At 41.1% G+C, this 13862-nt stretch overlaps 1 protein-coding gene across 3 annotated transcripts in view; it reads right to left on the bottom strand.

Moving 5' to 3' along the window:
• met (MET proto-oncogene, receptor tyrosine kinase) overlaps nt 1-13862 on the bottom strand; it is a 77875-nt gene that overhangs the window by 25528 nt on the left and 38485 nt on the right. For all 3 annotated transcript variants that reach the window (XM_054620097.1, XM_054620099.1, XM_054620098.1), the window contains exons 9-11: nt 12461-12625; nt 11219-11318; nt 80-289 (exon numbers count right to left, since the gene is read on the bottom strand). In XM_054620097.1, coding sequence (XP_054476072.1) covers nt 80-289; nt 11219-11318; nt 12461-12625 — 475 coding nt within the window. The remainder of the gene's footprint in view (nt 1-79; nt 290-11218; nt 11319-12460; nt 12626-13862) is intronic.

The following is a 13862-nucleotide window of genomic DNA, read 5'->3' as shown; positions in this document are numbered from 1 at the left end:
ATTAAACCACGACATGGGGCAGGACTTAGCGAAGGGTCATTTGAACCTTTTAGCAGCTGGGTGTTTACTTCAGTCTTACCTTGAGCTCCACAATGCTCTTGTTGTCCTTGGAGGTGAGCTTTGGGTCCTGGAACTGGGGGTCCTCCACGTAGATCAGATCCCACTGATCCGTGTAGAAGCCGTCCAGGACGAACGCCACCTTGGTGACCACTGGCGGCTGCAGAGCCAGTTTGGCCAAAGAGGGTGTGGTGCACTGGATGGACGTCCGGTTCTCACCGTACACACAACTCTAGAACCAGAGAGAAAGAGGAGAACGTTACGGTTAGAAAAACGGTACTTTTGTAAAAGCAGGTTTTAGGAAATGAAGAGTTTATTAACATTAAAATAATTTCAACTGGCTTTGTTTGTATGTTTATCAGCCTGTCTCCTTTGATATTGTTATCCGAGCCAGGCGTAGGGTGCAGGGGGATCATGCGTTGGGTTGTGTGTGTGTGTGTGTGTCTGTCCACAAATTATCTCCCATACTACTGGATCCATCAGCCTATTTTTTTTCTCTGCTCAGTTATGACTGTATGCCCAAGAAAAATAAATGCTGACTCCTCGCTATTCTTGATTTTTTTATAACCTGGAACCCTTTCCGAGGTCTCTACCTTAAACCCAAGGTGAAGCGTTGTACCTAGAACCATCTGTGAAAGGTTCAATACAGAATCTCTCTTCAGACAACCCTTCATTAGTGTAATCCTCTCTGGAGGTTTCATTTAGAAACTTTAGACTTTCTAAGGGGGTCTTGTTTTTTTTATTTTACCAAGAACCCATTTATATTCAAAGGGTTTGATCCACAAACCACCCAGGGCGTTCTACAAATAACCCTTTTTTTTTTTATTGTAAGAGTTATTTAGAACCCCTAAAGGGTTTGATGTGGCGCAGTGCAACTACAAAAATCCTGGTTCACAATCACATTTTCCTTGAAGAACTCTTTCCCATAACGGGGGTTCATTGGATGAAAAGGGGTTTCAATGGAACCCTTGATCTCACAAAGAAACATTTAATCAAGAAAAAGGTTTCTGCAGGCTCAAACGGTTCCTGGTAGAACCTCAGCCCTTCGAGAATAACCCGTTTTTAATCCTTATCTCTAGGAGTTTACTGACTCTATATGCTTTCTGATCCCTGCCCCTAAATTTCACAACCACTGCCACTGTACATACCAACATCAAAACTCTTACCCATAACCTAAAGCTGATCAGCATACCAAAGTTGTTCCACACATACTGTTTGTATAAAGAAACACCAGCACACCTCAACCTCTTCCCTCCTACTCAGGTTAAAGACAGCTCCCTCCAGGTCTTCCCTCAGTCACAATGCAGATCCACCGTTCGGTAATCCTCAGTTTGGCAGCTCCCTTTATACTCAACACATCACATGAGACACCACCTGTTTTTTGGAGCCACTGCAGTGTTTACACGCATCGCCCAAGGGCACAACAGAGTTTTACCCCGTGTAGGATTCAGCCCACGTATAGGCCTCCAAGCGTTTGTGCTCAGTAAGAACCCCCAGTGAGAAACAGAAACACCCTAAGTCTTTATTTATTGAGGTGTGGAAGAGTTTCGTCTTGTTGAGGGTTGACTTCGCTTGTTGCATGGAAGAGTTCTAAACCTTATGTGTCAGAGTTAAGGTCTGACTCGTTTTGGCGGCTAAAGAAACACTGGACTTCATGTCTGTGTTAAAAGCAAGGTTGTCCTTTTTCTTGTTCCTCTGATAGTTTATGTTGAGATATTTTATAACACAATTACTAATTGAGTTCGGAAACTTCATGCATTTATCAAACTTTCTTTTAAAATTTCTTTTTTTTTTTAATATCTTTTTAATAATTAGATGAATAAACTTGAAACAACTTAAAACTATATATATTGTATATGTAAATTTAAAGAAAATCAAAACAAATTAGATCAAAATAAATAAGGTCAACTATGTTCAATATATTAAATAATATATCAAATAAATTAGACCAATGCAAATTAGATCAAATATGTCGTAGTACGCTGCCACAACTAAACACAAATATTTATATTTTGGTACACTGCACTCAACATTTTCCAGTTAGTAACTCAGCCAAAAAAAGGTGTGATGAGCTGGATTTATAGACAAAATGAAAGCATCAATTGTTTTCCTTATCTTTGGAAGCCGAAATCCGTATTAAAAAAAAACCGATTGGAAATAACTTTGATTAATCAACTATTCTGTCTTCTTATAGTTTATTATGATGGCAAATATAATTGACTTTGGTGCAACTGAACTTCATCAACTGGCTCATTGACAAATACCTTTTAAATGATCTGCATTTTTTGTTTCTTGTGTTGTTTCACCTGGTTAAACAGTATTTATATAGTATACTTGACTGGAGGGTGGATCAGGTGGACAGCTGGGCAGAAACCGTTGAAATCAAGCTAAAGCTTTAAGAAAAAAAGCAGTTTTTGTTTGCAACGTGGCTCATCTCACTCTGTTCTCTCCTACATTTCGATAAAGTAAATAAACAGTAAATCCACTGAGCTGTCAGTCGTTTTACAAACAGATTATTGGAGAGAATTCTGGGGAAGGAGCCCGGTTTTTATAATGGAACAGAATCCAAACGGGGGAGTTACTGGGATCTGGATCTGGGGCAACGTTCCCAGAAACAAGAAATCAATAGACAGACTGTAAAATACGGACACGGAAAATAAATGGGAACACTTATAGGAAAGCTGTTGTTGATACGTCTTGACAAGTAACAGTAGAATAAGTGGTTATGAGGCCAATAGTGTTTATAAAACTATCTATTATCCTCTTTTTCTTCCTGTCAACATGTGGTTTCTCTCTTTCCACCTTTATGTCTTATCTTCCATACTTCTGTGATCAGGCCGAGGTTAGGATTAAAGGAGGATGTGCTCTTTTTATCACGGAGGTTGTGGTTTATTAATGCAAACATGCATACAAAGCCGTTGTAAGAGGTGGGAAGGTGTGACATTTCTCCACTCAGGTGCGCATGAAACAAACAAGACTTGTTTGGCTGCACGCCGCGAGATCGATGCTGATGTTTGCGCTGCGGTGGCCAATGGTTGCGTGTTTTTATCCTTTGGGCTACAAAGGTAGATGTGTCCTTGAGTGGATAGTGCAAGAGGACAGGAGGCAGGAGGGAAAAAAGTGATCAATGGTTTATAATGGTTGTTGCAATACTGTACATTTCATTAGATTTAGAAGCCACTGCACTTTATCTCTAAATGTATTATAGATGTTGTACTGTTCTTTTATAGTTCCATACATCACAGACAGTGTAGATGTTCGGGGTAATATATACAAAACAATTACAAATCCAACATATTATCTATTAACTCAAATGCTTTCAGTTCTAAAAAATGTATTGCTATTTTGCCATATGCATGTTCTGTGTGAAAGTATTGATTGATTGATGATAAAAACAACTGTTTGAAAAAATATCTTGACTCATACCCGCTGTGTTAGTCCTTTTATTATTGTTTTTTATTATTCTTATATGAGATTTGAGGTCAATAAGTTGAAAACGACCAAAATAAACTAAACCAAACTTGATCTATATTCAAATTTAGTGAAATAAACACACATAAAACCTCTTAAAACAAACAAACCTCTGACATTAGACCAGTTGGGAACAATTGCGCTCACTGGACTACAGTGAGTAAGGTTTGTAACACTCCCAAAAAAAGCTCAACAAACTGGTTGGAATCTGACCTCCAGCACTTTGTCTGCCATCGGTCTCTGCCTACAGTAGCAGCAGCTCTGTCACTGAAACTTCCTCCTACACTTCCTGATCCGACTCCCCAGTGAGCTTCAGCGGCCCAGATGGACGCACGCGAACACAAGCACTCAAATCAACACAAGAATAAAGACATGGACACGTTTAAAAACACACGTTGAATGTGTCCATGTGTGTGTCTGAGGGTAGCGCCGGGTCGCCTAACAAAAGCAATCCAATTAACCTCAAACCACCAATAAGGAGCAGAGCAGGACTTCAGGGTAACCCCCCTCCACCCTCCACCCTCCTCCTCCACCACGTCTCCCACCGGTGCGTCGAAAAGGAAAAATATCCTGTGAATTAGTGGAAAAATCAGTCAGTTTCATTGTTCAGCGGACGTCTCCTCTCATTTAAGGTCGAGGAGGTGAAGGGCTGGAGGTCGGCGGCAGCTGTAAATACAATCGCTCTGAGGGCTCGGGGGTTGAGAGTTTCTTTTTTTTTTTCTTCTCCGCGGGGTGATGAGAGAACCAGCGATCCCGAAAAAAAAAACCTCCGCCGTCCCTGAAGGATCATTAGTGTAACAGCCTGCGAAAAGGGCCAAGTCATAACGGAGCTCCCACGTACAGAAGGGCCTGTCACATCGAGAGTGATTTATACCGGCGGAGGTTTTTTTCCCTTTTCTCCAGCGTTTCCTACCACGCTGTGTCGTGTTATTGTTTTCTTTGGCTTTAAGGCCTCCAGTTCAGCTGTGTGTCTGCTTATGATCTCAGTCTTTGAAGTGTACATTTCACTCACTTTCTTCTTCTTTTGTAACTTATGAATGTTAATAATAATAATAATAATTATGTGTTTCGCATCACTTCCTTATTTCTTTCTTCTTCTTCTTTCTGGCAAATGACCAGCTCTAAACTGCAATCATTAATCATTTATTGATGCTCTCTGAGTCACAGATTGACTTGTGTTAATACAAAATCTCCATTCTCCATTCATTTGACCCTTTTTCAAACTCCCATTTAAGTAAGTAAGTTAGTTACTTTGAGGAATAATGTCCCATCAGCACCTAGCTTGATGTTGCAGCAGATATTAAAAGGATCTCTATACGTTATTAAGAGCATTAATATAGCAGCAAACGTAAAGAAGAGTAAACCTAAAGTAACCTGAGCAGAGAATGAAGTTGCTTTCTATTCATGTGTGTTCTGTGTTTTGTTCACGTAGCCTGGCATGCCTTTTTTAGTGCATGTTAGCGCATGTTAGCATGTCCCACTGGTTAGCAGTTACAACTGTTATCGCCGCCCTTAACAACGGCGCCCATTCACCAGTTCCCCATCAGTTAGACACTGTTAGCTCTGTCGGCATTGTTTGCATGTTTCCTGTAATGTCATAAATATGAAATGTTACCAATTCCCCTCATTTTTAGATACCCTCCAGCTGTGGGAGAGGAAAGAGGCTTCGTGAGGCGTTCAGGTGTCAGTCGTTGGGGTAAGATGGATGGGAAGAGGAGTCTGAGATGAAACGAGCTGATTGGTGAATGCAGGCGACAGGTGTCTGGCTACGGTGAAGCTCCACCAAACCATCACTGGGTGCAAAGCAAGAACTGATCTGTGAACATTCACTGTTTTTTTTTTTCATGCAAGCTTTTCACGACGGATCGTAAAAAACGCTTTCATGTGTGTGGGAAAGCTGAGATTGGCTGAGACCAGGCTTTACTGGAGATCTGAGAGACAGATATCAAGTCTGGGTGGTTTTGTTTTTTCATGCCCAGACTCTGACGGAGACCCCTGAACGTCTCTCCAGTCTTCGGTGTGCAGATCTCTTGGATATGTGGAGAACAGATTTTCACCAACTGAATATTGCACGGCCGTATTGAGGGTCCGCGAACGCAGCTCCACGAGATGCTGGCTCACGTTACCCATGGTGGCGTTCCACTGGCGATGTAAAAACCTCTGGAGACGTTGGTTTGTGAGAGATCCTTCCCTCTATTCTGAGGGGTTAAGACAATAAGACACTTATACTGTCCCCTCCCAAGGCTGAGCCTCAACTCATCCCGTTTACTGGAAGGAATTTAACAGGCGACAGCTGTGGCCCAACGGGGCATGATCCCATCCTAAATCATTAGCAATGATAGCTTCATTTTATCCAGCGCTGCTCGCTTCAGGCTCTCACGCTTTCTCTCTCTCTCTCTCTCTCTCTCTCTCTCTAGGAAACTAGAAGTTTGTGTTTGTTATTCCTCTCCGGTCTGTTATTCCAGTTTAAACAAGAATAAACCGTCGGGGCCAAGGGTCTGCTTTAACGTGCCGCCTCTCAGTAATGCGAGAGATGTTTATTCGTCACATCGTCACGGAGAGGATTTACAAAAAAAACGGTTTCAGCGGTTTGCACGGTTTTAAAAGACTGTCGCAGCATGTGTTGGGAAAACTTGAAAGTGAACCCCGACTGCTGGTGCAAACTGTGCAATGCTGCAGCACCAGGTTACACATAAAGACCATTTGAACATGAACAGAGTGACCCTACTCCTCTGAGATTACAGCTGAAATTACACCCAGAGAACTCAAGCACAACGCAGAAAAAAAACCAAACTGGAGACCACATGTTTGGTCATTTTCTACTTGGCGTTTAAAAAAAATCCTAAAAATAGTTCCAGTCAGTTAACTGGAGATCAGTGAGCAGAGTATGTTAAACAGCAGGTAACCATAGCGACAAAACGGACCTGACCAAGAGTGAAACTGACTGCAAACAAACATCACACTTTTTCAACACAGCAATGATTTTCAGCAAAATCATTCATTGATTTAAGGGACAAAGCCTTTTTTTGAAAATCACTTTCACATTTAAATGAACAGAGCAAAGCTTTTACTTGGAAGTTGTGGGATAAGTTTCTGCTAATGTGCAAATCTTTGCATCGAATAAAACTTTAGTCACAGCTCCTGGAAGCAAAACTTTCTACCAAAAACATAATCAGGAAAGCAGACAATCCTGCTAATTTACAAATTTTTGCATCTAAATAAGAAATAAATTAAGTTTCTTCTTCACCTGAAAAGTGAAGCGAAAACATCTGGATCTCAACCTGGTTGATCCAGATGGCGCTTGATTTGATGTCCAGCGGAGTTTTGTACTAGCGGAGCATTTCAAAAGTCAATATCGGAGTCGATCATGTTTATTTAATTGTGGTAAGCCAAAATTCTGATATGTATTCAAATATTTGTGCAGCCCTAACACAGCTTCACCTTCAGCCAGACTTAAGAAATATATTAAATAATACATTTTCAATTAGTTTGTTTCATTTATCAGGACACTTTGTTGAATGCGATCACTACCAAGGTATTGAATGCAATGTGAACAGATAATTACAGCCTTCAAATGTCCAGTTTGCATGTTTTCTGACCTTTAAACTGTTTTTTTAACCTTCAATCCATCCGGAGAGAGTTGACCAAACAAACTGCTTCGCCACACACAAGAAAAACTTAAACGTGCATCAACAACTCGTACACTGTTGACCCCAGAGCAGAACTTAAGTCCACATGGGTGTCAGGTGAATTTTGGATTTCGAAGCGGCAATTCTTGGATCATAAACCTGATTACAGAGCGCTCCAGCTCAGGCACGTTTGTGTGTAACGAAGCCCCCGAGCTCTCCAGAGAGCCATCAACCGCTGACCTGAACACAGGTCAATGACCAGGGGAAGGGGAACTGAAAGACGAGACACTGCAGGGAGTGTGTGTGTGTGTGTGTGTGTGTGTGTGTGTGTGTGTGTGTGTGTGTGTGTGTGTGTGTGTGTGTGTGTGTGTGTGTGTGTGTGTGTGTGTGTGTAAAACAGAGAGAGAAACAAACAGGGGAAGAAAGACGGATTGCATATTTACTGAGCACATTATGATCTCCTGACTGAACCTGCAGCAGCGTGTGACTCAGGATGACAGATAAAAACCCTACAAAGCACTGCTTGTCCTCAAACTGCCTCCCTAAGGCAAACATCACACGCGCAGAACAGAGAACAACACACCTTCTCTATGTTTGTGTGTTGTGACTCACAGAGAAATATGTCACCTCCAGTCTGACACAATGAATGCTGTTAATGAGATATAAGGTGTTCAAAAAGTCCTCAATTGGTGGAAAAACCTTTGAAACTGGACTTGATAACAGGTTCAATTACTTTCATTTACTTGGAGTATTTTTTTGCAGTTCAATCGGTAGAAAATGTTGCTTCATTTATCTGTTTCCTTTAAATGATGTGGTATAACTTCAGCAGCAACTGCAATGAAAGTGAAGCTGTGAGACGGTTATCTGAGCGAGCTGTGAGAATGGATCAGGAGGTCAGTGAGGTCACAGAGTGAAGCCATGGAGGGTAGATACTGTGGTCAGTATCATTACTGCAGATAGCGGCAATTCTTTTCTGGCTGAAAACTTTGGTAGAAGTTCACAACAATCGCCAAATTAATATAGTTTTTTACCCTGGATGTTGCATTGGTCTCTAAAACTCTTAATATTCTGTTAGTTATTTTGTTCCAAACAGTGTTTATATTGTTAATTAAAGCTAATGTCGATGACTGCTGTTGTTGTCATTATTACTTTCACACAGTACTTCATTATTAAACGGCTAAAACCTAAAGTAAACTTTCACAATAAGAGCCCTAGAGATATAGACATTGTAACTGTTTACTCACTCAAATTCACTCAGAGCATTTTGCTGAAAAAAAAACTCAATAAACATATCTTACAGTAGTTTAGTCTATACAACAGTTATATATCTAGTCAGATGGTGCTCTGGGTCAATAGGATCCTGGTAGTTGGTCCTCAGACCTTTTATTGAAAATGTGTTGCAACTGTTGCAAATTCACATCGCTGCTGCTATGAATAGTTTAAGTGTGAAATATTCACATTTTTGAGTTGTTTTCTCGTCACGCCCCCCCGGTGTGTGAAGGATACGATAACGAGACGGCATCAACGTCATTAAACACTAAGAGTGACGTAGTCAACATGCAATATTGTTGACGAAAAAAAGACGAGACTATAATGTAGTTTAAAAAATAAAGACTTCTCTTTATTTTCTTTAACGAATAAAAAGAGAAGAAGCTTTTTTTTTTTTCTTCAATGCAGCAGTTTCTCACAATGAGCACAGTCAAGGAGAACTTGGAGTAACTTATTGAGTTAAAGTTAACAGAGGCAACAACACGGCTTTAGAGAAAGAAACAAGGTGATGTGTTGGCTCGACTAGATTGACTGAAATGTTCAATGTATTCAGAGGAACCAAGGACCAAAACAGTTTTCATTGTCGTTAAAGTTATGTTTTCTTTGACCAAGATAAAAACTTGACTTAAAGACAACAGGATGAGATTGATTAAATATAATATATTAAGACTAAATTAAAAAAAAGTTCCAAAACGAAGAGACAGTGTCTTGAGACATGAAATAATAAAGGACATGTCTACGCTAGATTCAAGAAAAAAATCCACTTGAAAGATTTGAAACATGTCTTTGCAGTGAAAACCAGTCTTGAACACTTTTAAAAACTATGGAATATTAGGGAGATTTTTGCAGTTAGACTTGCAGTTAGTGTATTTAGCCTTCCTCTGTCCATGTATGATCCCATATTATAACATATATGCTGTAGAATGGCTGCGATCAGACAGGAGCACTGATGAAAACCTTTAAATGTCTTTATAACTAAAACCAAGCATGGCTGCGATCAGACAGGAGCACTGATGAAAACCTTTAAATGTCTTTATAACTAAAACCAAGCACTTTGACTTATGACCTGGACGACACATTAAACATCATTTTAAAGCCCTTATAATTAAAATACATCAATTCTGGACATGTTTGATGATCTGCAGACAGCGCGGTGAAAGCCTGGAGAATGTCAGGGTTGAATAATTTAAAACACCTCCAGGCCGCCTCCAGTCTAAGGGAGCGATGACGTTCTCCCAGAATGCAGAACCATTTCCCTGCAATAAGTAGAATAAAGTCTGAGAGGCTGAGCAGAAACAGAGCGTCCTCCAGGCCTCGCTCCGCTACTGTGCGTGAGTCAGACGTGACAGCTGGTTCCTACAGATCAGACCGTGGAGTTTCCATTTCCTTTCTTCTCCAGTTTACACTTTAGCTCCTTTTCTCTGTTCATTCTGGATGTTTTTTTGGGGGGAGCTTGTGTGTATAATGACAAAACCATGCATGTGACAGCGAGGTATTTGCCTGCTGTTCAACATGTGCTATTCCAAATGGGGTCATTTTTTAAAAACCTTATAAGGAGACACAGGAACTAAACTTAGGAACTAAAGCTGAGTTTTCTGGAAGTTTAAAGTTCCGACAACTTTTCAAGGACCTTAAAAGGTTCCTTCAGCCCGTCGTAGTCTACGTTTCAATAGCGGCAAATAAGACAAACTAGTCCGCTGATGTATGAGAAAGCAACATGTGATGCCTGTTTCATCTGAAAAACAAGTCCAAAAAGCCTTGGTTTGTCTCACTGAACGACATTTACTGCTGCACAATATTTGCAATGTAATGAATTAATCGCAGAAGAGGGAAATGAAACTAAGAGCGTCCGTCTCCACGGTAAACCATGTGTTGAGTGTTTGATGGTTATATCTTTAGAAGATAACCAAGTCAAGTTGCAGTTTATATCCATGTCTTTAATAATGTCATCACTTCATCATTTCATGCTATTAGACAATTGTGTGAATTTCTCATATGAATTCATGATTAATGCCCAAAAAAAGTGTTTTGTGAGGTCACAGTGACCTTTGACGCCAATAATATAATCAGCCCGGGTGTGCATTTCTGCAATTTTTTTCCTTTTCTTGTTTACACCAACCTTAGATCTGTTTTTTTTTCTTGATGCGAGCAGATGCAATTGGTTTGCGCACATTGCTTTTCTTTACGAGTTTATCGAGCCAACGACTTTAGTTTCTGATGTTCAAAAATTCCAATTTGTCACCAATGAAATACCCTCCAGGCATCCTGAGATATTGCATTCACGAGAATGGACTGACGGACAACCCGAAAACTTTCAGGAAGTACTACCTCCGAACCAGGGACCTTTCTTGGGGGAACTTAATCTAGATCCTGGTTCCTTAAAACGGTTCCGAGTATCTGGGGAAACGTCCTGCGGTCTACAAGGGGCTTAAATCATTCATTCATGTTTGCATTTCCACTTCATTTCAAGAAATCCTAAATTAAAACATTGGTTTCCGCTCATGATGTCAATGTGATGTTTGAACAGGTGTTGGAAAGGAGACGAGCAGGGATGTTAAAGAGAGATTGAAACGCCAGCAGGGAAAGAAATCTGTCTTTGAACTAACACTGACTTCTTGAGTGTTTTTATGCTTCTTTCCCCCAAACAATTAATAAATCAAATGTAGGATATACACTGTAGACGGGTATTTCTTTGCTTCACCAAAGCTTAACCTCAACTCAGATTGTGCAAACTTTTGTAATCCAAATGACGGATATCTATTTTGGTGTTATGACACCCTACTTGTACTCACCACATGGAAGACCTTGGCGTCCTGACCCGTGGTGAGGACCATCTGGGGCTGCAGGCCGGACTGGAGGAAGAAGCCGTGAGCCGACACCGTGCAGCCTCCACTACAGTGATGAGAGAGGATGTTAGCGTTAGCATCAGTCGGAGACACAGTAGATCCCCACTGGGAGAGACCTGCTGTTAGCATTAGCAGTTTAGCCACTCATCACCTCCCACTCGTTTCCTCCTGCTGTAAAACTACAGCATGAATCTTTCATTTCCAGTCACACTCACATTCTCATGCTCCTGTGCCTCTGTAACGGTGAAGAAAGATGCGAGGGCTCATATTAGGAGGAAATGTTTTCAAGTTGACTTTGACAAATTATGATCTCCAAACCATTTCGGAAAAATGCAATTGTATAAACAGCTCATTGCTGGCCACCGGACAGATGTGGATGATACAACGATGAACGACTCTTCACAAGGACCATGGATTTTCAGCCAATTGGACAAATGAAAGTTGAGGTCGACGGATGTAACGGCGCCGATTGGACGTAAGACACATCTCGTACTTCGAGTTGACATATGCGACACGTTTTCAGATAATTTCTTCCCGCAAAAGTTATCTCTCAAATATAGAAAGCAACAACTTCAGGCAAAGAAATCCTTCAACTGATTGACGATCTCTCTTTTAAAGTATCCAGACACCAAACTCTCCATTCATGATATGAAGTCTCACACTTTCGGATCGTCCTTCCAACATGAACAGTTTGGAAGAGAGGCATTTGACCAATTAACAGAATGCACAGAAGACCTAATCCTGGTTGTGGGGGAGGGAGGTATACCAGCTGATTAACCGGCTATCAGCTTTTTTTCCTGAACGAAACTATTGGTTTTACATCATTTTGTAAAACTATGGTCGTCCTCTCAATGAAATCCTTTGTTCCAAGTGGTTTCATGCCTTTGGGTTAAGCTCCAAGTAGCTTGGTGGATAAATAGGGGGGACGACTTATCAATTTGGTTTCTCATCAGACAATATTTTAAGAGAAACACAGCCAAACATCAAAAGAAAGGACAATATATGGCTGAAGATCACCCAGCAGCTGGGATATGATGAAGATGGTAATGTAGCTAATATGCTCTTACTAACGTTATATTTTTTATATAAATGAACAGATGAGGGATTTTCCTTCACCATTAATTTGCATCACACAGATGAGAAACAGCTTTAAGACTAAAATCCATATTTTGAGGGATTAGAACCAACCTGACGAAGGAGCGTGAGGGCTGGATGCTGTTGATGATGGGGTCTTGGTTAAAGGTGAACGGCGTGGGCGCGTGGCGCTCCACCGAATCCACCGTCAGCTTCACGGGTTGCTTGGAGGGAACGGCGTGCGGAGGCGTCTTGCAGGTCAGCATGGTGGAGGACACGCTGATGGTGGAGGACGGGGTCAGAGTGAGGTGGGGGGGGGGAGAAGGAGTAAACACACAGAATATGTTGTCGTGTTAGCGTGTACAGTGGTAGCCATTGTCCTCCATTCATGCATTGCAATTCACGATTGAGCGGGAGAAGAGGGAGAATGACGAAAAAATGCTGAGAGAAGAATGAAAAAAAGACCTTTGACCGACTTTAACCTCCATCTCAGAGGAAAAATGTTCCCAGTAAAATGACAGTAATGTAAGACACATTTTAATTTGTTTACCAAACACAGTCCCTTTACTGAACATATGTCCTGATTTGGCAAACTTGCAAACCTTAAGACTTCAAAAATAGGGAGGATTTGGGAACCAAAGCGTGGTTCAGGGGTCCTTTGTTAGACTTTGCTTCCTGAATTCTGGTGACTTTTATAGACTCGAATTAGCAAAATGGAACTTCAACAGCATTTTATGTTAAATACTTTAAACTTTACTTTTAATCCTTGGGAAAGAATACGGAATAATTATCTTCTCTGACGTGAACTTGCGTGAATCAGTTCATTCATTCATTTTTTGCCCCTGCTTGACCATTTCTTCCTCTTAGTACTCTCCATTTCTATATCAGTCCCTCACTTACTGAAGGCCCTTTTCAAAAACAACGTAACAACGGCACCACAGGGATCTCTAACCCATGTTTTCAAATGGCTTCGGCAGGGCCACAACGTTTTTTCCCTGCGTCGCGCAAAGCCCAACTTTGACCTGAATTCGGTGCATTTTCTTTTGCCGGTAAAGTATACATAGAGCAGCCTATATTACACTTCTATTTGGTGCTGAAGCTGCAACTTTCAGTAAATCTTTTCACAGGCTGCCCTTGTAGGTTGAGCGCACAGCGGCAGTGATAGTTCCCCAAAAGTGAAGCCAAAACATCTGGATTTTAAACGTCAACATTGCAGTCGATCATGTTCATTTAATTGTGGGAAGCTGATATCCTGATCCCGATTTATATTTGATGTATTGTGCAGCCCCGTTGATGTAAGCGCCGCTCAAAACGTGTTGTGTCGTGAGCAGCCTCTCTTTCGCTGGTAAACGACCTTTGGTGAAGCTGTGTTGTTTTCTTGGTGAAAACAGTAGGGCTTATACACAATGCACAGTGCCAGAAACGGGATGTGATAACAAAAAGGAAAAAAAAGGTGTGAAAATTTGTCAGAAATCGGGATAATTACAGGAAAATTGGGACTCAGGGAGGAAACCGG

This window comes from Anoplopoma fimbria, chromosome 19 (assembly GCF_027596085.1).
Source record: "Anoplopoma fimbria isolate UVic2021 breed Golden Eagle Sablefish chromosome 19, Afim_UVic_2022, whole genome shotgun sequence".
In the NCBI taxonomy this organism is placed as follows: Eukaryota; Metazoa; Chordata; class Actinopteri; order Perciformes; family Anoplopomatidae; genus Anoplopoma; species Anoplopoma fimbria.
Note: the sequence above shows the minus strand (reverse complement) of the source record. Positions and strands in the feature narration are given on the sequence as shown.